The sequence below is a fragment of the Scophthalmus maximus genome, chromosome 4 (genome assembly GCF_022379125.1).
Source record: "Scophthalmus maximus strain ysfricsl-2021 chromosome 4, ASM2237912v1, whole genome shotgun sequence".
In the NCBI taxonomy this organism is placed as follows: domain Eukaryota; kingdom Metazoa; phylum Chordata; class Actinopteri; order Pleuronectiformes; family Scophthalmidae; genus Scophthalmus; species Scophthalmus maximus.
In genome coordinates, this window is record NC_061518.1 from 22,892,862 (window position 1) to 22,919,888 (window position 27,027).

Here is a 27,027-nt window from a genome sequence, read left to right on the forward strand (position 1 = left end):
TGCTCCTTGGCATTGAATAGGGCAGAATTCATTTTGGTTTTGGTTTTTTGTTCATGGACATTGTTTTGTGCTTTTCCAGGCAAATTAAACCTGATAGATTTAATTGATAAACTTATTAAAAACGTTGACAATCGCTTAACAGTCTTAAAATCTTCTCAATTACTTATACTACTGTTTCTCTGTATATATATTTATTCCTTAATAGATTGTGGCGATGTGATTTAAATGCACACATGTATTTCTCTGAATGTAGTAAATCTTGCTGCCTTGCATTTTGTAACTGTTGCAATCACCCACACACATCACTGCACATTATATGAAATGGTTCAATGGTCATTGCTGCCTCTTAGAGGCAAAACCAATACCTCAATTTTTATTGCAAAAGCTCTTCTAGGTACAACAATACTTATCTAGTCCGTCAATACTTTGTCCCATTAGCTACAATACACGACCATTAAAGAAAAATTCTCTTTAAGGTCCCAACTACCCGATCGGAGCTGAGGGAATCTGCCTGTTGCTTTTATTCACCACATGCTTCCAATCAGATGCAAGAACTTCTAAACCTGGAATCATTACCCTCTGTTGGCATGTTTAAAAATGCAGTTTTTCCTAGAACAATGTCATTGCTTTTTACACGTGCTTTTCATTTTCCACTCTCCATTTTTTGCCAATGATTCCCGTTTATGTGTCTGTTTGCTGTGTTTTGTGTTTGTATGTTTCTTTTACTACCTGTTCCTGATGGTTTTATGTCGGATATTTTGGCATTTCATTGCTACCCAACTTGACCTGGCAGAAGAAATATTGTATCTCGATGGGACATTCCTGGTTAAATAAAGGATAAACAACAAAATGTTCTCTAATAACTTACCAGACCCAAGAAAAGAAGCAGAAAATGTTTTTAGTGTTGGCTACATATTGTCCCGGTGTAAATACTCTCTTTAAAAAAAAGAAATCTGTTAACAAAACCTGTCAAACATTATATCTTTGCTACTATTTAGCGAGTGTAATTAAATAGAGGTAGTTAGATATGATGGTATTTAGGTAACTGGCCCCCAGAACAATATTTAAAGAAAGAAGAGGACAAGTCCCCTTTTTCTCTTCACACTACACACACAGTTTGTACATGGACAAGAGCCAACTCTGTCCCATGTGGGGTTTTTTTCAGTTCAAAATTCTCCAATGACAACAGCAGCACTGACACGACGACATGAGACAGACACGACCAAGAGAATCTGCCACTCACCTCCACAATGTCAGAGTTGGTCCTGCTCTCGTGGGGTTCGTTGTACTCCGTGTACTTCAGCAGGACCTTGTCCATGTCGGTGCTGGCGTACTGGAACAGCTTGTTGGAGCTGTTGAAGATGATCAGGGCGATTTCACAGTCACACAGGACGCTCAGCTCATAGGCCTTCTTCATCAGGCCAAACTTCCTCTTCATGAATGTCACCTGGGAAGACAGACGCCGAGGGTCAAATATCCACAGGCGAGGAGTTTACGTGCAAAAGTGCAGTTGAAGAACTGGCTGAAACTGTCAATTATTTTGAAATCACTTGATCATCATTGTCCCTTCATTTTCTATGACACAAGAAGCCCCCCATTACCTGCATTCATTAGCTGTCATGGTGGAAAACAGACAATAATACTACTAAATGGAGTGGAGCTTTCTACTAAATCCTGCCCGAGCAAACATGTTCTCTAAACTGGGAAATGTTTTGCTTTCTGAGCAGAAAACCGCTTTCGAATGTTTTAGAGAAATAAAATCACCATAAAGTTGATTGATGTCAGAGCTGCAAGCAGAATAAAGCACAAGCTTCTCTGTGGATTAAATTCAAAACGCTAACGGCAAAATCGCACGTGACCCTAATGCGCATTCCATTGCAGCCAGAACGTGTCGATTTTGTAGTTGTCAAAATGTATTTTTGCATTGACAGGTTTAATAATAATAATTATTAATAATTCATAACTTAATTGAACTGATGAGGAGACAATGACCACAGCGACAGCACGCACCACTGGCACAAGTTCAACTGTTACAGCGTCACAGGTTTGACAGATAAGAGATTCCCAATGTGTCTGTGTCACACTGAAGTAGGAAGGTCTTTGTGCAAGATCTGAAACTAAATTCCCCAAAGAGGCTGGAAATAACCTGGACATTAAGTAATCTTTCCACACCCTTAATGATTATTGTCAAGGTGTTATAGATAATCATGTTCCTTGAAAGTTTGTGATGTTGTCAGTAACCCCTCCCTGGACAAAACAACATTCCAAGCATACAGTGTCATATTGCACTGTGACATCCCACATGATAGAAATCATTCTTGAAACCCTCCATGTTCCCTTAAACCATGGAGTGAGCCATATACAGCTCACATTAAACTCAGATAAAAACCCCCCACAAGTCACACATTCGATCATACTTTTATTCCCTTTTGTGGCGTGACGATGACTCCCTGCAGTGAGTCAACTGGATTCATCTCGGTTCATCTTAGTTACAAAATATTGATGCCAAAAGTGAGTACAACCAAACCAAGAAAAAAAAACAACTGTTGACACATGTAAGCAGGACGCAGTCATGTGCATCCTCAGAGGAAGTATAATCCGTCCACAGTTTGCCGAGAAGCAGTTTTTCCAGTTTCAGCTTCTCCCCAGAGGTTTGAGTTGGTGGTCTGCCAAATGTTGCAGTTCACTGAGGGGGAAGTATAAATTATCCTATAAACATAACATGGAAGAGAGTTTAGGAAGAGCGGGAACCTCCAAATCAGCCCCGGCAGACTCTGCAGTGGCCTTTTTAAGTGAGCACGTGTTCATCTCACGAGGACATTTAACCTGCTCAGTGGGAAATATCCACCCTTCCCCCGTATCTCTCTGCTCCTAAATGAAACGAACCAAATCCTCTGCCCTCGCACCTTCATCATCGCCCGTTATTCATTGGAAACAGAAAGATCAATGCCAAATTTCTTGGGACAAAGAAATGCTTCCAACACTGCGGGGGCCTCCCTGGGCCTCAGTTAACTGACAAGAGCAGCAGCCAGGCCATATCGGTGTTTGGTTAGATGTGTGGAACCCTGTGACTAAACAGCCACTCTCCACGGTATCTCCCACCGCATTAGGAGACTTGCACCGAGGAAACTGGAGAGAGTTCCATTATACGCATGATAGCGCAGGGGGCTTTACATATTATGCTCTACCACAGAGAGCCAGAGGGTGAGCAATATACGCTTACTGAGTAATTTAGCCTTTAGTTTTAGTTTTCCCGGTAGGGTTTAATTTAATGCAATTTGCTTCCATTACAGTTTAATTTGTTTTTCGAAAAATGTGCGAGGAGCAAAGTGTTCTCAGCAATGATGTCGGTGCTCCTGCAACCTCGCACGGTCCAGTCGGGGAGAGAAGAGGCTGCATCAGACGGGCGACCGAGTTCACGTTCAACCGAGCTCAACATTCATACCGATGCCGCTAACAGCTCAATGAATAAATATTGCATCTTAATCGCGGTAGCTGGAATCGGTGGATAGTGGTGAAACTTTCTCTAACAAAGATTGTAATTGCTGTATATTCGTTATTCAATGGGTATAACTTGAAAACATATGTCTATGAAAAGGAATAAAGAATTACCTCGATCCTCCCTGAATATGCGTGCTGATAGCTGATCTCGCTGGTGTATCTTTTTACTGCATCGCTGCACCCGTATAATATGTGTAATAGTTGTGTAAGAACAGCTAAAGCACTTGATGCACTTGACAGATAAGAAAACAAAACAAGAAGAACATGCAAACTTCCCAAGATAGAGTGCAAGGAGCCTAAATACACAGCAGGCTCCAGTGATAGTGCACACTCGACAGCTAAAGCAGTGTCTATCTAAAATATGCTCCGGCCCAGACAACCAAACATCAAATATAAACATCATCCCAGCTATTTATTTTCCAGCCACATCCCTATTTCCAGAGCCTGCGCCTTCCCTCCAGACAGGCTGGTATTTGTTGTGCTGCTGGAGGTGATATATATAGAGGAGACAGACAGAGAGGATTTCCAGCGGGCAGCAGTTGTGGCCGAGCGGGGAGACTGCGAGGAGAGAAGGCCACTGTGTGTCCCTAACGCTGACCCACCCTGCTAATGACAGGGTGCCGTCCGGTGCCGGCTCGCCCCAAATTACTGCCCTCGCCACCGGCCGTGACCGCTGCACTCCCAAAAGGAAAACAGCTCGCGAGAGTCTCTGGGAGTTCTCAAGATTAAAACTGGAGGGGAGCCGCAGTCGTCTCCTTGAGGGATCCCTTCACACAAGTGTTGCTAAGTTGAACCTGTCAACACCTGTACATCCATGACATGTTTGATGATTTCTTTTGAAACTTTATAATCATACTTTTTAAAATAATGAGTCCGAATGTGGTAAATTACGTCTTTTTTTTTGGAGTAAATGCCGTAATCCCCTTATCTTAGAGTGGGCTCTTAGCAGGACTCAGGGGCCACACATCAACACATCAGATATCATGAAAACCAAATATAACGACCAATGAAGTGTGTTTTCCACAGATGTTGTTTTCCACGGCAGAAAACCACCGCACGTGTTTGTGCGAGTGCATTGTTGTGATGCAGTACACTGAGGAGACGTTTGACAGAGCAGAATGAGGAACAAGGAAGTTAAATGGTCCAGTGGCTCATGGAGGTTCTTGTGCATAAGAACTCAGACGACAGAATAAGAATAGGACACCGTCACTGACCTGCCGGTTTCTCTCATCGACGATCCGGGTGATCTGGATCTTCTTTCTCCCCATTGCCGAAAAACGCCTTCCAGTAAAAGCCAAAGGAGAATGTCAGTGGGCTTCCGGTCAGTTCAAGGGCTCAACGGACAATCCTCAACATAGAGTCCCACTGTCAGCTCTGTTAGTCCAGTGACAGCTTGGCATGGCTCGCTGAAAGAGAGCAAAAGCGGAGACAGAGTCAATCTAATCCCAGCGTTATTGAGCACCGCACAGCAGGGGCAATGTCACAATCGATGAGTTTCAGAAGATGCTTTCCAGGATTTGCATGAATCCTGAAAAGCCTGTTGTGAGTCTTCATTATTTTGCCATTTTTTTCTCCTCAATTTGATACTGCAAATTCCCGTGCACTGCAGTGCACTGCCACTGCCAATTCCACTGTCCCATAGGAAGAGCTGCTGCTTCTTGACCTGACAGGAGAGAGTGTCACCTTGGAGGGCAAAAAAACACTGACCAACCGGCAACAAGGACGTGATCCCTCACCACATTTCCACCCACAATACCAACTGTGTTTGTTGGAACAAAATCCCAAATTTCTGCCATGAATCCCGTGCTTCTCCTTCGCTTGCGCACCTTGTCTAGCTGGCTCCGGGCTCTCGTCCACAGCGGTCCTCCCCCGTGTGCACCGACACGTCCCTTCCTGCCGTCTCGAGTGACCTCGCCTGTGCTCGCCCTCCTGCTTCCTCCTCTTGCAGGAGATGCCCACCTGCCTTGCTGTGTCCCTCCTCAGCCTCAGTGTCTCTCAGCCCCTGCCTTCCCCCAGAGCTCCTTAGCTCTTTCCTAATCTCATCTGATCTGGGAGGAGGCAGAGAGCGGGGTGAAGCCGGGCTTTATCCTAACCCTCCCTGGATTACTGCAGCATGTGGAGCCCGGAGCCGAGCCACCAAAAAGCCCCCCAGCGCAGACCCAGCTCACTGGGTTGGGAGATGGGACAAATGCATTTGTCATGCGACAGTGGAATTGTATCCCTTGACATTTGCTGATTTGTATGACAAATATTTTCGATATTAATATCAATATATTTGGTAGGAGATATAATTCACCTTAAAGCCCCATACAGCAGATAAATGAAGAATAAATTAAATTAAATAGAGAATCCCATGATGATTTGAAATGCATTTAAAGCCTCGTTGCTATTTCCTGAGGACTTCCTCAGCCCGCTCTGGTCTTGTGCCATTTGAGTGATTGTTTCTCTGTTTCCCATTGAAAATACACCTCATATTTCATATTTTTCTTTTTCATCCTTCAACGTTTTAAGGCTAGGTTGTATGTAATGGTGATTGGTTTTGCAAAGAGGCTGCACGCTATTGCCCAGCCCATCCAGTTCACCACCAGCCCCGATCCCAGCTGACCCAGCCAAGTCAGTTCAGGGTGCACACCGACGGACAAAGACGCCTTGCATGTATGGGATTTAAAGGTCACAAGGATTTACCCGTTAACAATCTGGATGATTTGATGGCGAGATAAATATTTTGCAAAAGAGAACAACAAAACCTTTCCACCACCCTTCTGAGTTTTTCGTTTCCACAAGAAGGGAGACAAAGGAGTTTCTCTTGAGTTTGGTTGGTTGATAAACGCTGCGTCTGAATCGGCTAAAGCCACGTAGAAGCAAAAAGTCTAACTTCAGCGCTGCGGTCTAAAGCCCTGGAATAGCAGGGGCGCCTTTGGAGCACTGCCGTAATATGTGAGGGTGTTATAATTAAGTTATTGTGCCAGTAATAATGCATTGATCTGAAGAAGACAAAATGCAGCGGATTATCAATTTTAAATACTCTGAATCACAATAATAAAACTGTTCTCTTGGCTGTCGTGACTGAAAGGTTGAAACTGGCCCCGATACTACCACTACTACTGTTACTGCCGCCAATGCCACTATTAAATAGAATGGCTACTACTATCGTACTCTTAATATAAGTCTAAATTGTTTTTGTACTCAGAAGAGAAGACAAAATCTTTGGTTGTGAAAAACTTAAGACTTTCAGTTTGACAACAGGCCGAGGTCTTCATCGTGAGTTTTTTTTTTTCATGAAGTCATTTTAGTGAAATACTCCTATATGAATATATTTATTTCTGTGTCTTCATTTAAAACATTTTGAAATAAAACTCTGATGTCTAGCTGTCTTTTTGTGGTTTCACATTCATCGTAAAATTTTAATTCAGTCATTAGCGAAATGAAAAAATTGTTTCTATTATCAAATTATGTTAAACTCAAAGATTACTCTTGAATTGAATAGCCAATTTTACAAATTGAATTTAATCAAATTGCTGTTTAGAAATAAATTCACATTCCTCACCAACCCTGTGGTACTTCATTGTTTCTCTAAATACACTTTGTAAGGAAACATAATTGCTGCAAGGATGCACTAAACTTTAGGTTCCAATCCCAACTGAGACCCCTCAGACGCATCAACTTCACTCCCCGGCTCCTTCCTGTCCCGCATCTACCGAGACCCCGATGACCCCCTTGGACTTTGAGGCTTTAGCATCCATCATGAGGAGGAGAGGAACAGGAGAGGACAGGGTGTTGAGGACCTGCCAAGGGAGGAGCAGTGGGAAAGATTTGTGAGAAAGGTAAATGGTTTTGACTTAGATTATAAACGTGTGTTGGGTCCTGAAGGTGATCTTTGCTTCGGATTTCATAGTTTCAAACACCAAAGGAGAATCCGAGGCGCACTTCCAATGAATTAAAATTCCTACAGTGAAATGGCAAGTTAAAACCAGACTTAGGTCAGCGTGCCTTTGTATGGAAGCAATGAACACAATGCCAAACTCTGGTGATTTGAGTTACAGTCAGGTTTTAAACCTGTTTCTTTTTCATTTTAAATGAAGGTATTGTACTTATTTATTGAATAGTGCCTTAGATTCACTGCTGTTGTTGGTATGCTTTTATATTCTGATAATTGTAGGTCGCTCCTGCTGCCCGTTACTCGTCAAAGTTGAATCTGAAAATGACTATGCCCAGGCACATTGCCAGTTGCTTCTTTTACTCCTTTGACCACAAAATTCATATCCATACAACCTATGTGTTTGTGATTAAATTACTTGAGCACACAATTGTTAACAAAAGCATAAAGTTCTTCATAGATGGAGCCGCTTAAATTGCTGGCAAATGCACCAGATCGATGAGTTAAACTCAAAAATGTACAAAGTTTTCTTTTGTGTTCATAAGTTATGAATATAATTTATATCATTTCGAGGAGACAGGTGCCTTAGCAGTTGATTGCTTCACTTAAAAGTCGCTAATTATCTCCTGTGTCTGCATTATTAAATTGATGCCAGTGAGAGATGGAAGCGTAAAAAGAGAATACATACAATGAAAATATAATACAAAATGTGTGTCTCGAATGTGTCTCAGACTGCAGAGTGCGCACAGTAACACTGGTGCCTGCTCTGCATCTCCTGTGCATGCGCTTCCCAGACAAGTTGTCGTGATCGGTGGAGGTGTAATATGTTACTTTGGCAGAAACTCTATCCGGCTGGCGTGAAAATCAATACAGCACAGAGGGATGAGCCAACGGGCTGCAGCCACCAGCGCTCGCACAGACATCTGCGAGGTTCAGCCATTTATTATGTTTTCATTACACCCAAACGGAAAAGTCACACCTAATCAAATACGATAAGTAGCACCGGATAAAAACATTAAATGCCAATTCAAGCTAACTAAATTATATTCAATCCTGTTGGTTTCTCTTTATATTTTTGAATATTTCTGGCAATCCTTCAGTGTCTTAAGAGTACACATTTAATAATAAACTGTTGCTCTGAATATTTGGCATTTTTAAACCTAATTGCTGTAGCCATTTCATTATTTTCAAAGGGCTAGAAAAAATATCAAACGTCAATGAAATAGATCGACGGAGTTCTGCTTGCGCTGACCTTCTCAACGCCTCTCTTTAATGTCCCTGCCTCTGGATGTATCCTTAACAAGAAGTGCTAAGCTCCTGGAGCGAACCTCACAGCCAAACGCACTCCTCTTTATCTCACCCATGAAATCCAATTCCGGCGGATCATTGGAAGCGTGACCGTTCTTTGTGGGGGTATGAACACAGTTTTTCCAAGGTTGGATTGCACAGGACAGGATTGTATATGTGTTACTCCTTATACAATCGCACAATGTCACGTATTGTTGTTTTTCTGAATGGAGCCCAAGGGTCTCCATCTAGCATTTTTCTACACGAAAGGTGTTCTGAATGCTACATGATACATGACTGAATGATGAGGGGAAAATAAGTATGTTTTTGCTAGGTCTGCTGTAAAGAATATTTCTGATTGCTAATATGGAGAAGCGTCGTTAAATGTGCATATATTTTACTGCCACATTAAGATGCACAAAGTGATGTGCACTAGGCATTTGTGCACATTGAAATAAGGTATGAATATATATTATAGGAAATACACTTCTTTCTCTTTTATGCCGAGGTAAGATTGATACCTATATTTACTCTTGTAGTTAGAAATTAAGCTTGAGCTTAACACAAAGCCTGGAAACAGGGGGAACGTCCAGTCTGGCTTTTTGTCCAGAAGTAACAAAATCATACTTGTCGTCACCGTGATGCTGCCATGCAATGAGCAGTGTCTGGGACGTTGCAAATAAATGGACCACCACAAATTGTCCTTTTAAACTTTATATATAACAATATGTTAAGTTTTGTTTGGTCACTACAATAGCATGAGCACTTACCCTCCCTGATGGTCATTTGAGTAAGGCACCTGACTAAATACTGCTCTGCGGTAACAGAGTATCATGACCTATGACTGTACTGGGCAGTTCAGACAGTGTGAAAAGCAGAAAGTGGGAGTTTGAATGAGAACAGGGTGTTGCTGATGACCTGCACGATGCTCACCCATCTATGAATAGCTGAAAGTTAAGCCACCTGTCCCCGCCTCAGAGAACTGACCACATCCGCCACATCGTTCGCGAACATTCACTTTCGCAGATAGCGACCGATGTACGTTTCAGAATCTCTGCTGGCTCTTACAAAATAAGAAAGGAATATTTGATTAGGACAGTGGTGAAACATGACATGAAACTCCTCCACTGCCTACGAGCTCGGTCAACTGTCGTACATCCTGTTACTTGGCCTGTCCACTGGCAGTCAAAGAGGGAGCATGAGTTGACACACACACACAAACACACTTACTGTATCCAAACTAATTTAAACAGACTGCAAAAGTAGGATTCACTTATTTTTCTATTCCTAATCAACAAGCAAGGCTTCAATTTGATTCAAACCCGTCTTGTGGGCTGTTACCTTTGAACAGAGCAAGGTATGCCTTTTCCCAACTTCTTCAAGTTTCTATGCTAAGCTAAGCTAACCAGCCTATTGCTCCAAATTAAGCTTTTCACTTAATTTGAAAAGAAGTGAATAAGCAGTTTTTCCCAAAATGTCGAACTATTCCTTTAAACTCAACCAACCACCAGGGAACAAAGACGACAGCGATAATCCAAGAACTTTAGCAACTCCGCAGCAGTTTCTCTTAATCTCCAAAGCTTTGAGCATTTATGAGACACGGGGGAAAATGCTGGTGTAACTTCATTAGTGAAGTTTTATTTATAGCAATAAAGACACTGCGATGGAAGATTCCTGTAGACTTTCAACCTAATTAGCTTTTCAACTAGTTTTTTCAACCTTACCTAATTGTTAGCTGTACCTTAGACCTTGCAAACAATCATTGCGCATTATCTGCAGATAATGGTTTGCTCTGGTTTGTAAACTCTTCCCTGCATGTCATCCAGCCTGCACGAGAACATGGCAGTGACTCCCTAACGCTGGTCCGATGACCCCAATGAAACCCCGGTGAACATGTTAACAAAGGCCGTGAGAGTAGCAGTCCTGATAACAGTTTTAACATTGTGAGCACTAATTAACAACCTCCCTTTTAACATTTCCTCATATAAAAGAATAAACATAAATTAGAGTTGGTGAAGGTTAATCATGCTGGGTCTCAACAGCACCGGGTTGTTTTTAGTGCACAACAGCTCAGAGTAATTGGCAACCCTTTCATCCCCCCTCCTCATTAAAGACCATGGGTTGGTCTCTAATTGTGCTGACCCCACCGCGACCCCTGCTCCAGTCACTCCAACAGTGAATCAATGAGGCTTCAAGCTGAGGGGTACCCAGCATGCACCACTAGATAACACCCCAATCTTCTGCTGCATGGGGAATAAAGGAACCACTGTGTCCAATATGTGCAAGAGTGAACATCCTTTTGGTTCGGTAGATCACCGAGCTGATCCCGGTTATCTGCGTGGAAACAGCCATGGCGAGATTCGTGGTCATTTGTGGGATGATTAAAGTGTTTCTCCCTCATCGCAGTTTGCAAAAGTGTTAAGGACTGATGACACAGATTATGTTCTGTGTACGTATCTTCACCTTCCCAGCAGCTTTGCTCATCTCCTTGCTCTCCTCTACTTCCCGTTTGGCTAAATCTCATCCCTCTTCCTCTGGCAGCTTATTTGCATTGTGGCCATCAGCAGGGAGAGTTGGCTCAAGGCATAACGAGGCAGACTGATAGAAGATTCTCTCCCCCCCCTTCCCCCGGCAAGCCTGGCCATTCTTTGAAGTTCTCGTGAATTGAGTTTGGATTAAAGTTCTTGGGGGAACTTATTCATAGTAAACAGGCAGGATATGTGGTGGACCTGCTCCCCGAGGGAGATGGAGTGAGCTCAGACTTGTTTACCGGCTCAAGTGTTTAACACTTCCCTGTTTACAGTAGGACCCTCCCCACATGCCAAGTTGGGAAAATGAGTTTTCTTTGATGTAAGGAAAGCGAATGACAATTTATGGAAAAATATAATGGAGTTGCAGCAACTTGAAAGCAAGAGCAAGGAAATTAGCATTTTCCTATGCTAATGATGCGCTGGCACAATGCGCAATCTTTGAATGAGCAGGGGTTGATACGCACATGGCAACCCGCAGCAGCAGCCGCCAACGAGTCTCCCTTGTAGATCTACACAAAAACCCGAGACTCATTTCAGTTCAGTCTCGCAATATTCCTGGTTTCCCGCTGTTCTGTGGGTTACTGAGACAGGGACGCGTCGCTCACAGCAATGCGGGGACGATGCAACCGAGCGCTGCTGTTGTCCGCTGCCAGGCCCAGCAGGAGCACGGACTGGGATTAATTCATCACCCACTGACCGACAGGCCAGCCTCTGGTATCATGCAGCATGAGTATCGGCACTGGCCTCTGCTGCTTTGCAGGTCACCGAGCTAATGAGTTCTTGCCTGAAATGTAATAATTAAAGTCCTCTCCCTCCACCAGAAACTCACCCTTTAATGCCAGGCTGAAGGCCAGGCAGATTAGATGACTTCAACTGTTATCTGCCATACCACCCCAAACCAGGACCTTGTGTTACCATGTTCAATACTAGTCAGTATTTGAAGGAAATGAGGGTTAAAAAAAATCCTGTGTGACAGTGTGTCTATACATTTATGTGCGGCACAACAAGGCAATACTTGAAATCTGTTCTTTATAAAAACATGATTTGAACTTTGTGAATTTCACACTCAACAAGCTTGTAGCTCCAGCACTGCACTCACCAACACCCTACTCTCCTGCATGCCGCAACGTTACTCACAATCTGCCAGCCTAATAAAAACTCCAAGACAGCGGTCTGTTCATTTAATTACTGGCCCGCTGTGATGTCATTTCATTATTGTGTTGCTTTTATGACAGTGGGATAAGATTTTCCTGTCTCAACACAGAGACACTGATGTCATGCCTGCGACACAGATTGAAACACAAGCTGCACTGTAAAATATGCTTTCCCTTCCACGCTCATAAAGAAAAAAGACAATAACTTGTCTTCAACTTTCAAGGCTGGCACAATACTTTTGTGACGTTTTCCTCCTGAGTTCTAGCAGATACGCTGAGTAACTGTGGTCGTGGACTGTGGTGAGGTGACAATGTCTCAGTTACATGTCTCGTCTCCAAACTGTAATCAGGCGGCATGAGGCCGAAGCTCTTTGGGTCCAACGAAATAAAAAAAAAAGAAAATTCCAACTGCTCCCAAATCTCTGACCAGAACTCTTGTTTATATGTAAAAAGTCCAATTCATTTTTTCCTTAGACAATGTTGTGTGACTCACAGTTGGAGCACTTCTACAGCTTGTAAGGGGCAAGATATTCTCCCACTCGCATTTGTCCATGTTGTGTTTCCTGTTAATGTTGTTTAGCTGTTCCTGGTCCAGTCCGATGATTTTGCTTCTGATGCTGACAATCTTTTGAAAAGGAACAGCTTGAAGTGAAAGTTATTTTAGGAACTATAGTCACCGTTGACATTTTCCACAGATGGCCACACTCTTGCTGTTTTTAAAGGAGAGTTTGGTCAACAGTGGGGCCACGGTACCTATATTTCTTCACCCTTGCAATTTCATGACAATTGATTTCCACTTCAGGAGGAGTGGGTTTGTTCTGGCAGAAATCAACACTCATCCCCTTGGTTTTAAAAGCACTGAAGCCATTCCCCAGAGTCTTTGCCATCCACGATGGAAGTGTTGTGTAAGTGTGTGATGTAACTAATGTCTGGGTCCTGGTTTCTGCAGTCGTCCACGAACATGGTGAAAAGTACAAGAGACTGAATTGAGAGTGCTCACGCGACCATTGATTTAGGCGGCCTGATTTTGTTCCCACCAGAAAGTACAGGACTCAGGGGACGAGGTGTCGATCAACACCTGAAGTAACATTAAGAAGTTGTACCCGGATCCTTGTGATGAAGAGGGGGCTGAGCTGTACGGCAAAGCTTTAGATTTTCTGATAAATCTACATTCTGACCCCCACCTTTGGTCATGAGCTCTGGGTAGTGAACGAATGAATAAGATCGCAAATACAAGCTGCCGAAATGAGCATTCTCTGGGGGTGGCTGGGCTCAGCCTTAGAGATAGGGTGAGGAGTTCGGACATCCGGAAGGGGGCTCGAAGTAGAGCTGCTGCCCCTTTGCGTCAAAAGGGCGTCAGTTGAGGTGGTTCGGATGCCTCCTGGGTGCCTTGCTTTGGATAGGTGTACCAGGCACACCCAACTGGGAGAAGATCTAAGGGTAGACCCAGAAGTCACTGGAGGGATAGCATATCCTGGGAGCTGCAAAGTGTTGATGTCTGGAACACCCTGCTTAGCCGGCTGCCTCCGCGACCCGATCTTGGATAAGCGAAAGAATATGGATGGCTGGATACACCTCGTTTTGCACCGACAAAATGTTTTGAATTCAAAGTAGCTCTGTTTCTTGACCCCTGGCTGGCTTCAAAAAGCCACAGGAGGGAAGAAGTGAGAGTATTAAGTGAGAGTATCTGCCATGGCTTCAAACCCCAGTTTGGCCACAGCCTTCGGAGCTTTCTACAGGTCCCGCTTCCTCCCATTATCCAAAGAAATGCACTCTAAATCGTCTGTCAGAATGGGAGCATGAATATTTGTTTGTCTCTATATGTAGGCGACCTGTCAGCTGCCTTCCTGTCTCCAGGCCCTCATCCGCTGCCCTCAAATGACAAAAAAAAAACACAACACTAACCCCTCCCCTCTTTGCAACTGTATTTTTCTCGCGTTGAAGCACTCCGGATTGTTTATTGTTTCAACATACTGCACATTTTTTCACCATGATCACGTGCACCCTCTCGCCTTCGCATGAATACTGTCCAAGTGACGACTTTTCAAACCTTTTCTCTACCAACTCAAGAGGGAAATATCTCTGTGACTGGGAGAACCTCCGCTCTAATGGAGTCTGCTTGACCACAATCGAGGAACACTCCTCTCTAAAAAATAAGTGCCCTGTGTCAATAACACCTGCAGACTGAGGTGAGGTGGCGCTGAGGACAGTAGTGTGATATCTACAGAATCATAAAGTACAACCAATCTCTTCCACACTCCTGCTCTGTGCTCAAAGCAGATGAGTTTGCAGAGCCACGCTACTCCACTGATAACTAGATCTAGCCTCAGCCCAATCTTTTGATCCACTAAATGATATTATAATGAATTCTTTAACATTTTTGTTTGTTCCTGAGCTCATTGATATTCTGTGCTTTCAGCAAAGTGATATCCTCCTTTTAATGTTGTGAAGCGATGGTAAGTAGATCTGAAACCTCTACCCTGAGGGTCCTCCAGGCAATCTCCCAGCCCCACACACCCCCACCCCGAACTCCCCCTTACACACACATACGCACATTTTCCAACACTGCCATCTCTCTCTTTGAGATTACTGGGTAAACAGTGTATGTACAGGACAAGTAGAGTTCAGCTGGAGCCATAACACAGACCCCTCCACATGCATTCATCCGGCATCGATCTCACATCAGTGGGGTATGCGCGAGTGACGAAGATTGCTCCTTGTGAGTGGCACTTCAGACAGGAGGACCTGTGTGCTCCTAAAGCTCATTGTGGGGGAAATTCACAAATCCCAAATCCAAAGCTTTTTCCTGTGTTTGAAATGGTTGAAACAGTTTATGGCAAAGCCTGAAGTTCAGTTGTTGAGTAAGTAGTCCTCGAACCCGCAAGACAGCCATTTAACCCTATTCAACAGAAGAGCGGGTGTTTCGGATACACAAACCGATGCCCACTCCTGTTAGGTGAGGCATGAGGACTGAAATGAAAGCTGGGCATTCAGCCAGAAATGAGTGCTCAGAATATACATATACATATGACAGTAGGGTGCTTTCTATGGATGTGTTTTCTTTCACCACAGCTTCTGTTCTTTGGAACGAAGAAAACGACAGCTGTTCGGTGTTTAAGTATCGCTTCAAGGATCAGTTCGAAAGACACATGCGACACAAACAACATGATCAGCAGGGGATCTAACTCTCATTAAATGTAAATGGTATTTCAAGGGGCTTGCAAATGCAGCAAACCGAACAGTTTTCCGAGCCACCTGGGATTAGGGTGTAGATTTGCTGATAGACCTGTGAGATCACACCGGCTGCATCTGCTGGAAACTTCACTTCAGCCTGAACAGCCAGGGCGACAGCAGCGGCAAGCAGGTCATGCACATATCTCGAGAAATGTTTCTTCATTAAGGAAAAGACTACAGACAGCAGTAGATACTATAGATACTTCAAAGCAAACATGATCCTGACTGCCTATTAGCTGTTGTACTCGAGGAAAGCTGGTGGTCAACAAGGAGACATCCATTTTAATAATACCTTCTCATTTTATTGGCCCATAGTCAGTCAGTCAGCCTGTAAGCTAAACGTGCCTCATTGGAGTATATGGTACAAGTTGCCGGTACAACAGGTTCTCCTCAGCTGAGCGTGGCGTGAGAGCGTCTCCACGAACGGTCGGCATTAATGAAGTGTTGGCACCATTAAGACCCGTGTCAGGACTCTGAGCAGACCCAAGCCGCTCTCCGGTCTGGACTCTGTCTCTGCAAATCAACACTGAGTTTAATTAAGCCAAGCCACGCTGCCGTTGACCCAACATTGCCGTTTGACTTGGCAGCGCCGAGGGGAAACCTATTTACTGGGAGCAACAAAGGCGGTTTTATATGACTGCAGGGAAGCAGATTGCAGGGCTAATATTTGGAAATTGTTTCATTTGATTTCTGTATTTATTGACTGTAATTCCTGAGCTCCTCCGCGGCACATTGAGCATCGAACGTGCGGGCGTGTGGCCCGGCGGTCAGACGGCAGGCAGCCAGAGGTTTGGCTGGTTTTGGAAGGAGCAGCTCAGGCCTGGTGTACTGGGGCGACCCTGCAGGAAGAGTTCTCAAGTCCAAATGATTAGGAGCTCTGTCAGGAACCACAGCGAGAGGAGAAGAGAGGTATTGCTCAATTCAATTGACATGATTTTCAAACATACGTCCATATACAGTAGGTATAACACAAAACACATTCTTTTGCACCAGAGCCTTCACCACCGTCTGGAAGTCATTTTTTAATCAGGAAAACCAGAGTTGAATTACGGAGCTCAGGACATTGTAGTGAATATTCTCTGAAGAATTTCACCAATGGAATCTGGGCCCTGTGTAAAAGAATTAAAGGACATCATGCCTCATAACACTGAAGCCCAAATTAATTAATAGTCATAGTCAAAGACCCAAGTTTAGGTGAAAATTAATGTTAATCACCATAACTGTTTTGGTGTTGGATGACAAACTACAACTTCTAAATTCTGCAGCAGCAGTTACAAGAAATGTGTTCAATGGTTTTATATAGAGACACTTGGAATTGATTTGTCCTCTGATAGATCCAGATAAGACAATATTACAGACAGCAATTCCTTTCAGTGTTCTCAGATTCAGAAAGGGCAAAAAAAAGTCATAACGTTTTCTGCTCCTGTCGGGAAAGGAATGTCTTTTATTTTGAAGATAAATTGGGCGCAGTAATCCCCTTTTCGGAGCACTTCTCACATTGAGAACTGACTGCTCTTCTCACCACACGAGTCATTACACAATAGACACGCGTATGCACATAACTGTTTGTGTGAAGACCGTCGGCAACAAATGAAGCAATATTGCCGGATGTGATGAAAGCATCAGTGGGAAATATCATAATTTCCCTGAAACAGAAGTTTGTTTTTTATGTAATGAGATGGAAAAGGTATACACCACACGTGTCATACAAACTTTGACCTGAGGATTCACGTGCGGCGGGCAGAACCAAAATGAGCTTGTGCTGCTCCATAATCACATCAGTGTGGATGCGGGCATCAGCACGGACTGGTAACAAGCGCACAGCGAGCTCACACAGCAGGAAGAGTCAGATGGACCTCTCGTTCCTCGGTGCTCTGTGCGACACACAGCGTGTGATTGGTTTAGCCCGCCAATCGCCACAGCTAATGAAAGTGGATAAGAAAATCCATTAGTCCGCACAGAGGCAGCCTGCATCGGCTCGGGCCCGCCAGAGCAGGCCATGCAATTGACTAGAAAGAAAAAATGGGGTATGGGGTTGCAGGTTCGATTTCCTCAAGACGTGTCAATTTAAAACTGCCACAAAAGCAAAAGATGACATTTGCCAAATTTCTGTTTTAAACCACTACACACGCTTTCAAGTGACTGATATGATGCAGTGCTGCGGCAAACACCCAGGGGTATGGTTTTCCTTCCATGTGAGTTTAAAAAAAAAACACCTGAAAGTGAAGGTGAGCATCAACACAACAGCTGATTGGAGCTTCTTGAAAATGCACTACAATGGATAGCGGGCAACTTTTAAAAAGCACGTTTTAGGGCATTTATGAAAGTATTATGCAATGTTCTATTTCAAAGTATTTTTCTTCTTAGAATAAATTCTGGTCTAAACTTTCATTTTAAAGCATCTATTGTGAGGGTGTGTCTTGTGTTTATGATGAGAGCCATTACACTGGAGGTGATTGATTTCCTACCACTTTTTTTAAAAAAGTTGCATATTCAGAAAGAAAAAAAACACTTTAATGTGCAGCTTTGGTCACTGGCATGTATGTAACGTGTTCCAATTGCCTTTACAGCGATCAACAAAAGGGACAGAGGTTCTCAGCCTTTCGTGGTAGAAAAAGTGAATATATCAAATTCATTCACAAGGCAAAGTGGCACGGCTTCATTACAAAAAAAACCCCTGCAGCTTCACATTCAGCTGAATGGCCCTTTGTGATAGACTCATGCCCTCACGTGAGGTCACAAAATACACCTTGCAATCCTTCGCCACGCGATGTAACATCACCAGTGAGGAGCTCTCCTTCAGCATCATGGTTGTGATGTTGTCTAGCTCCAGGGCTCAGTTCATGGATCCTTCTACTCATGGCACAAACAAAGCTGAAACCTCCGCCAGCCTACCAAATGACGTGACATTGACTGACGGCTCTGACATTAACCATTAACCCCGATGCAAACTTGACAACAACTGACCCGCTCACCAGCATTCAGAAACAAATGCTATCCATCAAACAAATACTCATGTGACCATATTTTTTCCCCAGCTAGACGACCAAGTGGATTTGATTATATGGGAAAGGATCCCAGGAATGTTTCCAGCTAGATTACATTAGGGCAAAGTGTAGTTCTGAATTCTCATGCAACAATATCAGACGTCCAGCCAACAATTGCACAGCATGGTAACCAGTTCTTGGAAAAGTGTCCTGTTTCCTTTTGGCCGATGGAGTGAACTGTCTATAAATACTTGTATGAAATATGTTCTACTACCTTATGCATATGCTCAATATCTTGCTAAAGTTTTGTTTTTTTTATAAGCAGGACCGTGCATTTTCCCTGCATGGATGAAAGATGGGTTGGGTCTTTTCGTGTCTCTGAAAAGGCTGACCTACCAATAAAGGGAATTTCTGCTCCATTGCATGTAAACACGAGAAGCATACATCTTAATCAGATTTACAGTAATCAGAACACTATGTGCATGTACACACTACACGACAAGATTGCGCAATGAACTGTTCAAAGTGAAACACATTCTAGCAATAGCATACGGTGTGTGATGCACCTCAGAGACTTCACGGTACCTCCGACAAATTGGATGAAGTACGTGTGACCGGATTTCAAGTGTGTTGCATTTTCACACTCTTCACTCTTGAATGACAATGAAGTTATCCAGGTAATTTGCTGAACCTGCACCACAAGGCAGGACCCCCGAAACGAGTTGCACGAGGCATAAAAGGCATAAAAACGAGTCATTTATGACTTTGGCTTAAATATTTTATGAAGCCAGTCCTCCTGCAACGTTATTAAAAATGCTGGTTATTTGAGGGCGGCAGAAACAAGCTGTAAACACAAAGATGTTACCATCTTTCAAGTGGATGTGACTAACACGATAGCAGACAGTTGCCCATTTACACATTGAGCAGCATTATAATATACTTTTGCGTCTGTTTTAGGTCTCGACCAAAATGCAAAATTCTGCCGCTATACGCTGGCGGATAAATTTGTCCGTCTGCCATTTGCTGGCGGCAGGCCGTGTACACAGGGTCTTATAGAGCTTTGTTGCAGAGGAGTCGCCAACGCCGTCCGAGGTCGAAGGTGATCACAGCAGCAAGATTTGAACCGAATCAGTCAAGTTGCGCTCAGACCAAAAACCAAAACAATGAGCTGGAAGACAGTAAAATGCTCAAACAGAAGAGTCGGGAGATCACTGTTTGCGGGATGATCGCTTCGTAGCAGCCATATGATCCTCTGTTGATAAATCAGAGCAAATTGAATGAACTCATCAACACGGCCTGACATGAAAAATAACGTTGACCATTAAGCGAAGGAACTGCTCGAAAATCCTTTCGACAGTTCCATAAATGTATATGGAAACAGCATGGTGTGCCAGCCGTCGCTATGTTGTCGGTTTCTTACGGACAAACATGACCCTTTCTGCCATTTACATGGCAAGCGACCGGAACACAAAAAGGACAGAGAAATGCCATCACGTTACATTGTCCCGCAATGTGTCGCACGTCGCGTTCGGCGATATCTGGATACGGAGGTATGGTCAGAAACAAGGGACTGGACATTGGGAGAGTCTTTTATCCCGCGCGCTCCCTGTGGTCTCAGCAGGCTGACAGGGCGACGGTGTAACCGTGACCCGATTACCTGTCCCCTGAAGCCTATAATCACTAAAGCCAGCAGACAGGCACCGTCGCTCCTCTGACGGGGAGGATAATCGAAGGTGACGCCGCGCGCTGCGAGCCAGGCTAATGAAATATGGAAACGGGAAGGAGCAGGGACAATGCCGCGGCGCGTCGGCGATGCATGAACCACAGAGCAGGACGTGCTCCGTCCAGTCGCCCGACCCCCTTTTTCGTTTCACCTGCCGAACACACCAAGAAAATGTCGGTCTCTGACTGACAACAAGACCATAATATCAATAAAATCATGCAAGACAGTAGGTTTTGTCGTCTTAGTTCAGTGATAAAAAGAAGTGTGTGTGTGTGTGGTTGTCCCTGCAGGCACCGCAGGAACAGAGTGACTATTCAAAAAAACATCAACCCTGTATCAGTGATATCCCCCATAATGATCTGAAGGGCCTCATTTAAAACTTATGACAGACCCGTTACACAACGGCAAACAACCTCCAAACGTATCTTTTTAAGCGTGACGCCATCTTTCAACATTGACTCTTCCGACATCTCGTGAAAATAATGCAGAATCTTTTTAAGCTTATGTCCAAACAATAATGAATAAATGAAACAATTCCTCCCAAAACGTGGCCTTTTTTTTTTGAGAACCGCCCAGACCCTGCCAGGTTGAATCAGGGCAATCTTCGCGTCGCCTTCGAATACAGCTCTCTGACAGAGGAAGACCCCCGGCGGGAGCCCAGCAATTCCACGCATTTGTTGAGTTATGCCGGACGACAACATTGAGAAATACGAAAAACTATACTTGTCTTGAGCTGATGCACAATGTGTATTAGAACCTCTGCTCACCGACCCATCATATATATATATATATATATATATATATATATATATATATATATATACCCACATACATACATAGAGAGAGAGACAGACAGAGGTTTATTTTTTCAAATTATCCCTCTCCGTATGTATCTTGATCGTAATTCTCTAAACTAATCTAAAACATCCATACCGAGTCTGTTATGTGGTCATGTTAAAAAAACACAACTATGGGCTGATGCAATTTTTCATTATCATATATATGTTCAGAACAAAGCTACAGCCACATCTCAAATGAAACACATGACAAAATTATGAAACAGAATTTAGCAGTGGCCTTGAATTTCCAAAGCACTTGTTCGACAGTGTCACGCGTGGCGTTTTGGTTTTGAATATACTGACAGATGACCAACATGTCCCGTTGAGACTCTCCTTGTCCTGCTGAAAATATTGCTCTGAGAATTCGGTCCCCGGCTCCGCCTGACGCTTTGTCTTCGCCTTGTGTCCGTCTCTCAGCTTTTTACATTACATTCTGTGCGTAATGACACTGATACAGAGAATACGGTTTGATAGTGTTGTAATTTATGGCTTCAGAATGAATTTCCCCTTTTCATTACGCTTCAACCAGCCCTGTCATCTGCAGGACACTGGTCACCGTCTCTGAGATCCATGCCGGAGCGAAACCTTTTGAATTCACATGCCTGCAGCACTACTCTGTGTGTTCTGGTTGTCTGAGGTCCAGCAGCCATACTTTTCACGAATACTGTTATCTTCACGCATTCCTGTGGAGTCGGTGTAAAAAGTAGTGCAGCAGTGCTGCAGGGGCTCCCAGTGGGACGGGGCCGCTGAACTGTAGTGGACATGGACAGCAACCCCACATGTACAATGTGTTGTTAAATGGCCACAGTATCCATATCCATATCCACAGAGGCATGGGGTAGAGCAGGACAAGTACAGTTTGTATACATATACTGTATATATATATACAGAGAGAGGGATTTACTGAAAGTTTTATAAAGCTGTCCATGTACAGTGTACACCCCGTACTGTGATCACACTCTGCACCTCGCCACAAAATCACAACAAACAGAAATCACCATGGTTAGGCTGCATGTCCACACACGCACACACACACACACACACACACAGACACACACACACAGACACACACTGACACACACACACAGACACACACAGACACACACACACACACACAGACACACACACACAGACACACACAGACACACAGACACAGACACACAGACACACACGCACACACACACACAGACACACAGACACACAGACACACACACACACACACAAAGACACACACACACACACACACACACAGACACACACACACACACACAAAGACACACACACACACAGACACACACACACAAAGACACACACAGACACAAAGACACACACACACACACACACACAAAGACACACGCAGACACACACACACACACACACAGACAGACAGACAGACAGACAGACACACACACACACACACACACACACACACAGCTGTCATCTCTTCTCCTCCCCCTGAGGAAACATAACGGGGCGAGCAACAGTTGATTTGTCAACACCAGCAGCGCATCGTTCAGGCGGAGTGTCTGTGTGTGTGTGTGTGTCTGTCTGTCAGAGCAGAGGACACACACACACACACACACACACACACACACACACACACACTCCACAAGCAAAACACACTTCCTCACAGCAACAAACACACACACACACCAGCCTGCTCCACTTACCACTCTGCCCTCCGCCTGCTTCTGAAAAATACGGATATATATATATATGTGTGTGTTTATATATATATATTCTTTTTCTTCTGTGAATCAAAGTGTCTCCGTTAGACACACAACGCTCGTCCGCTGTGTTTGGGAAACTGACAAACTCAGAGCAGCAGAGGCTAAGCTCCTCCCACCGGGGGGGGGGGGGGGGAGAGAGATAGAGAGAGAGAGAGAGAGAGACTGTGTGTGTGTGTGTGTGTGTGTGTGTGTGTGTGTGTGTGTGTGTGTGTGTCTGTGTGTGCACATTGAGGGTGAAGACTTGGCTTCAGGTTTATTATTATTATTAATAATGATAATAATAATAATAATAATACCTAAGATTTCTAGAGCACTTTTCTAGGAACTCTAGGAAGTCAAAGCACTCAAAGTCTAATGTTAGACTTAAAGGCTGGGTTTGGGTTTAAGCATTTGGTGATATCTAAGGTTAATGTACGAGGCAAGATAGATAGATAGTTACTTTATTTATCCCAAGCTGGGAAATTCCGGTGTAACAGCAGCACGTTTCACACAGCACACTTTAAAAAATATATGCAATATCTACACAAATAAGTGTAAAGTATAGAGAATAAGGATAATTCATTTAAAGAATTTACATGAAATATTACTGTGGAAATAGTGCAGTAGTACAATCAGCTACCATAGGTGATAGGTTTTGTCAATGTGTGTGATGGTGCAATAAGTTTGTGTGTGTGTGTGTGTGTGGGGGGGGGGGGTGTCTTTAAGTATTGTAATTTGTGGCATAATTATGTGCAGGACTTTCATTCAGCGTGCTCATACAGTATGACTGGTCTGTGCGTTTTAGATTTGCTCATGTGAGTAGACCATTAGAGAGTAAACTAATAATTCAGACAAAACTTATCACTCATTGTAGTTCCATCCATCCATCCGTCATCTGTACTGCTTTATCCTTTTAAGGGTCGCGGGGGGCTCTGGTTAATGCCAGCTGACACACTGGACAGGACGCAGTTTGTAGTTTTTGCGGTGTACACTTTTAGAATTTACAAGAACATGTTTTAACCTGGGACGAGATTACAGAAAAAGCTGTGATCATCAAACAAAAAATTGTCCGTATCAGATTTCTCAGCAGGCAAACGCAGCGCAGCATGTGAGTCGCCTTCAACCCAAACACGAGCCCAGCATAACGGAACCATTGATATTTTATTTAGCCTGCGCCCCGGAGGGAGGAGACGAAAGCTTGTGACTGTGAGGCAACAGGTTCAAGTGTCTGAACCAGCTGAGCAGATCTGCCTCGGAGCGGGGCCATGCAGTGTCAACCCCCCCCCCCCCCCCCACCACCCCTCCAGTGCAGACTGTTCCTTTGGTGCTGCCTGGAGACCAGGAGAAGAAGGCTTCATCTCACAAAATGCAGATTATGTAATAAGCGGAGGAGTTTGGATTATTGAAGGAAATTACACCGACAAGCAATACAGACGGGTAAACAGTAACACAGTTAAAGATGAAATCCTGCTTTGAAAACTGTCATCATCCTCCTGTAAACTACTGTAATAACTATGGCACCATGTAGGGAAATCCTACTCACTCCCATCCCTCCATCCAGAGGCCAAAGGTCAAGGTCAGCCACAGTAAAGCAGCTGGATAGGCGTTATTAAACCTGGTATAATAACAACCCGGCGACGTTTCTCCGTCAGGTCCACGTCTGAATACCTGCGGGGCCTGATGAGGACGAGCGATGAGCTGCTGATTAGAAGGACACACATACCCAAAGGCACATTCGCGCGCCAACACACACCGAAAGGACACGCACACACAGAGAACACACATGCACAGGAGAGAGGGGGAAAGAGGCGTGGGGGCTGGAACCCACCAGCCGTGAAACACTGAAGAGGCTTTTTTCAGGGATCATTTTCAAGAATTAACAACAAGCCAAGTTGCGACTGGACTCCCAAAGACGCCCAGACTCGTAAAATGAACACAGTCTCCCCTGTGTCCCCTCCACCGAGGACAATCACAGCAATCAGAACCGTCGCAACAACTTTCGGGAGGCTGTTCATTTTTTCACCATTCGCTCTTTCAATGTTACTGTTATATCTCGTCTGTGATGACGCATGTCAAGGTTTTCTCCCCGTCTTATTAATGCAACTATTAAAACTGTTTGGGGAGCACATTTCTCCCACTGCAATCCAAAGAAAAAAAATCGAATTTGTGAGTAAAATCATAGGAACTGACAATAAAAGTATCTCATCTGTTACAGTTTTGTTGGTTTTGGTCTCAACCTCAGATCTTTGCTTTTGGAAAAAGGCCTGTTCTTGCATCACAAGTTGCAAATCCGTCCTCTTTGGTCAGGAGTCAAATAGTCTGACCTGCAGTCGAAACCTTGTGCCTGCAACACGTGGGGTCGATACTTACGGCGGAAGAGTTTCTATTTGCGGGTTCGACTGCATTGGATCGACAACATGAACATGAGGCAACATGAGACATGACGAGTCTATGGATGTAAAAAGTGATTGTGGCGTCACTGGTTGAGTTCCCCTCCTCTGATCAGTGTGCTGGTGATCCTTTTGGAAATGATTACTTAATTCATATGCCTGCTCTGCTCTGCGTTGATCAACGACAAGCCGCTGCAGCAATTCACGAACCGCCGGGCGTCACCGCGATGGGCTGCCGCTCGGTGTGAAGCAGCTGTCGATCCAAATCAAACCCACCAGCCGAGACACTCCTCTCAACCTTGTGCATGGGCCCTGTTCAATTTGCAGTGCAAACATTTTGACTCGCAACCAAAAGGCGGCTGATTTGCTATCGAGACTTTTTGTCACGCAAACCGGAGGCCTGTTTCAAAAACAACATTTTTTTTTAAGTCTATGATCAAAATCTGAAAAGACCGGCAAAGACCATTTGTTTGCAGTACTTGTATTATCAGCGCACATGTTTTTACTTACAACAAACTTGATTATTGATTTGCCGTGGTGAAAATGTGCTCTCATAACAGTCCATGTAATCGCATTAAAAAGACAGGAAAATAACTCCATCGTCAAGTAGTGGGTTTTTTACCAGCACCAGGTTTTGTTTTTCTTCATCCCTTCTCTTTTAATGGAGTGAAATCAGATTACACAGGGCAATATTCAATTACTTGATTATCTTTTCTCAACTGTAGAAAGAGATCGCCACAGCATCAGTAATGTCTGGTCTGTCGCGTTTCAAAAAGTGAGGTGGAGAGAATAAGCAAGTTGTATAAGTTAGTAAGTTGATGGGAAATTTAAATGAAATCAGACGTTTCAAAAAGGATTTACATCAAACTGGATCGTTTTTTTAAGCCAAAACACCAACGTGTACCAATGTGTGAAATAGAATATGCCTTTCAAGCATTTCAAGAGCAAACAGTAACGTTTGATCGATGATAAATGTGGATACACAAAGTATGGTACATTCAAACAAACATATTTCAAGACTTCATTGAGTCGTTGGGTCGTCGCGTGGACGATAAAAAAAAAAACTTTGGTGCCATCGTGTGTCCGTGAGCCAGATGACAGTTGAAACGGGGGAGAGACGGGGAGAGTTTTGCCAAAGCTCCAGGTCTGTTTACACATGAGGATTTAACTACCAATCAAGTTAGTTGTATTCTCTTTTTAAATTTTTTTTTATATTATTATCAAACATATTCAAGTTTTAGTTTACAGTCATTTTCATTTGCTTTACCTTCATCCATGCGTGACTCCACCTTTGTCGCCCCCCCTGGGCCAGTGTGTGACACTCTGTTGCCTGTCAACATTCACTGTGGACAGTGTCCCGTCTGAGACGCGCTCAGATTGTTTGTGTGTTCTCTTTGTGCTGCGTTTTTAACCTCTTGGTCCGTTGGCTTCAGTTGAACTGAACTTCGTGCACGTTTTCAATCTGTGTAAAAGTGAAAACGACGCGATAAACTCACTATTGTCCTCTTTCTTCCTAAGCAGGGTCTATCTGTGCAACAAGAGACCGGCTTGAGCATGAAGTGCTCATTAGATTAGCTCCTAACATGCTTTTTTATTTTTTTCAAAGTGAGTCAAGCCTTTATATTTTTCTTATGTGTACAGATTATATATCTGAATATGTACACTGCATATCAGGCGTGGTTGTTATCGTGAGAGGATGGAGAGCGGAGAGATAAAGAAAAAGGCCCGAGAGAGCGGACTGAGGATGAGACCCCACCACTAAAACACAATAACCAAAGCTGAACGGAACGTTATG

The 27,027-nt window shown here is 43.9% G+C and overlaps 1 protein-coding gene across 2 annotated transcripts in view; it reads right to left on the reverse strand.

Moving 5' to 3' along the window:
- Positions 1-22,947, reverse strand: part of LOC118302198 (myocyte-specific enhancer factor 2A-like) — a 40,986-nt gene extending 18,039 nt beyond the window's left edge. For both annotated transcript variants that reach the window (XM_035628167.2, XM_035628166.2), the window contains exons 1-3: positions 22,804-22,947; positions 4,716-4,907; positions 1,244-1,447 (exon numbers count right to left, since the gene is read on the reverse strand). In XM_035628167.2, the coding sequence (XP_035484060.2) occupies positions 1,244-1,447; positions 4,716-4,769 (258 nt within the window). In that variant the 5' untranslated portion in view covers positions 4,770-4,907; positions 22,804-22,947. The remainder of the gene's footprint in view (positions 1-1,243; positions 1,448-4,715; positions 4,908-22,803) is intronic.
- Between the last annotated feature and the right edge of the window lie 4,080 nt (positions 22,948-27,027).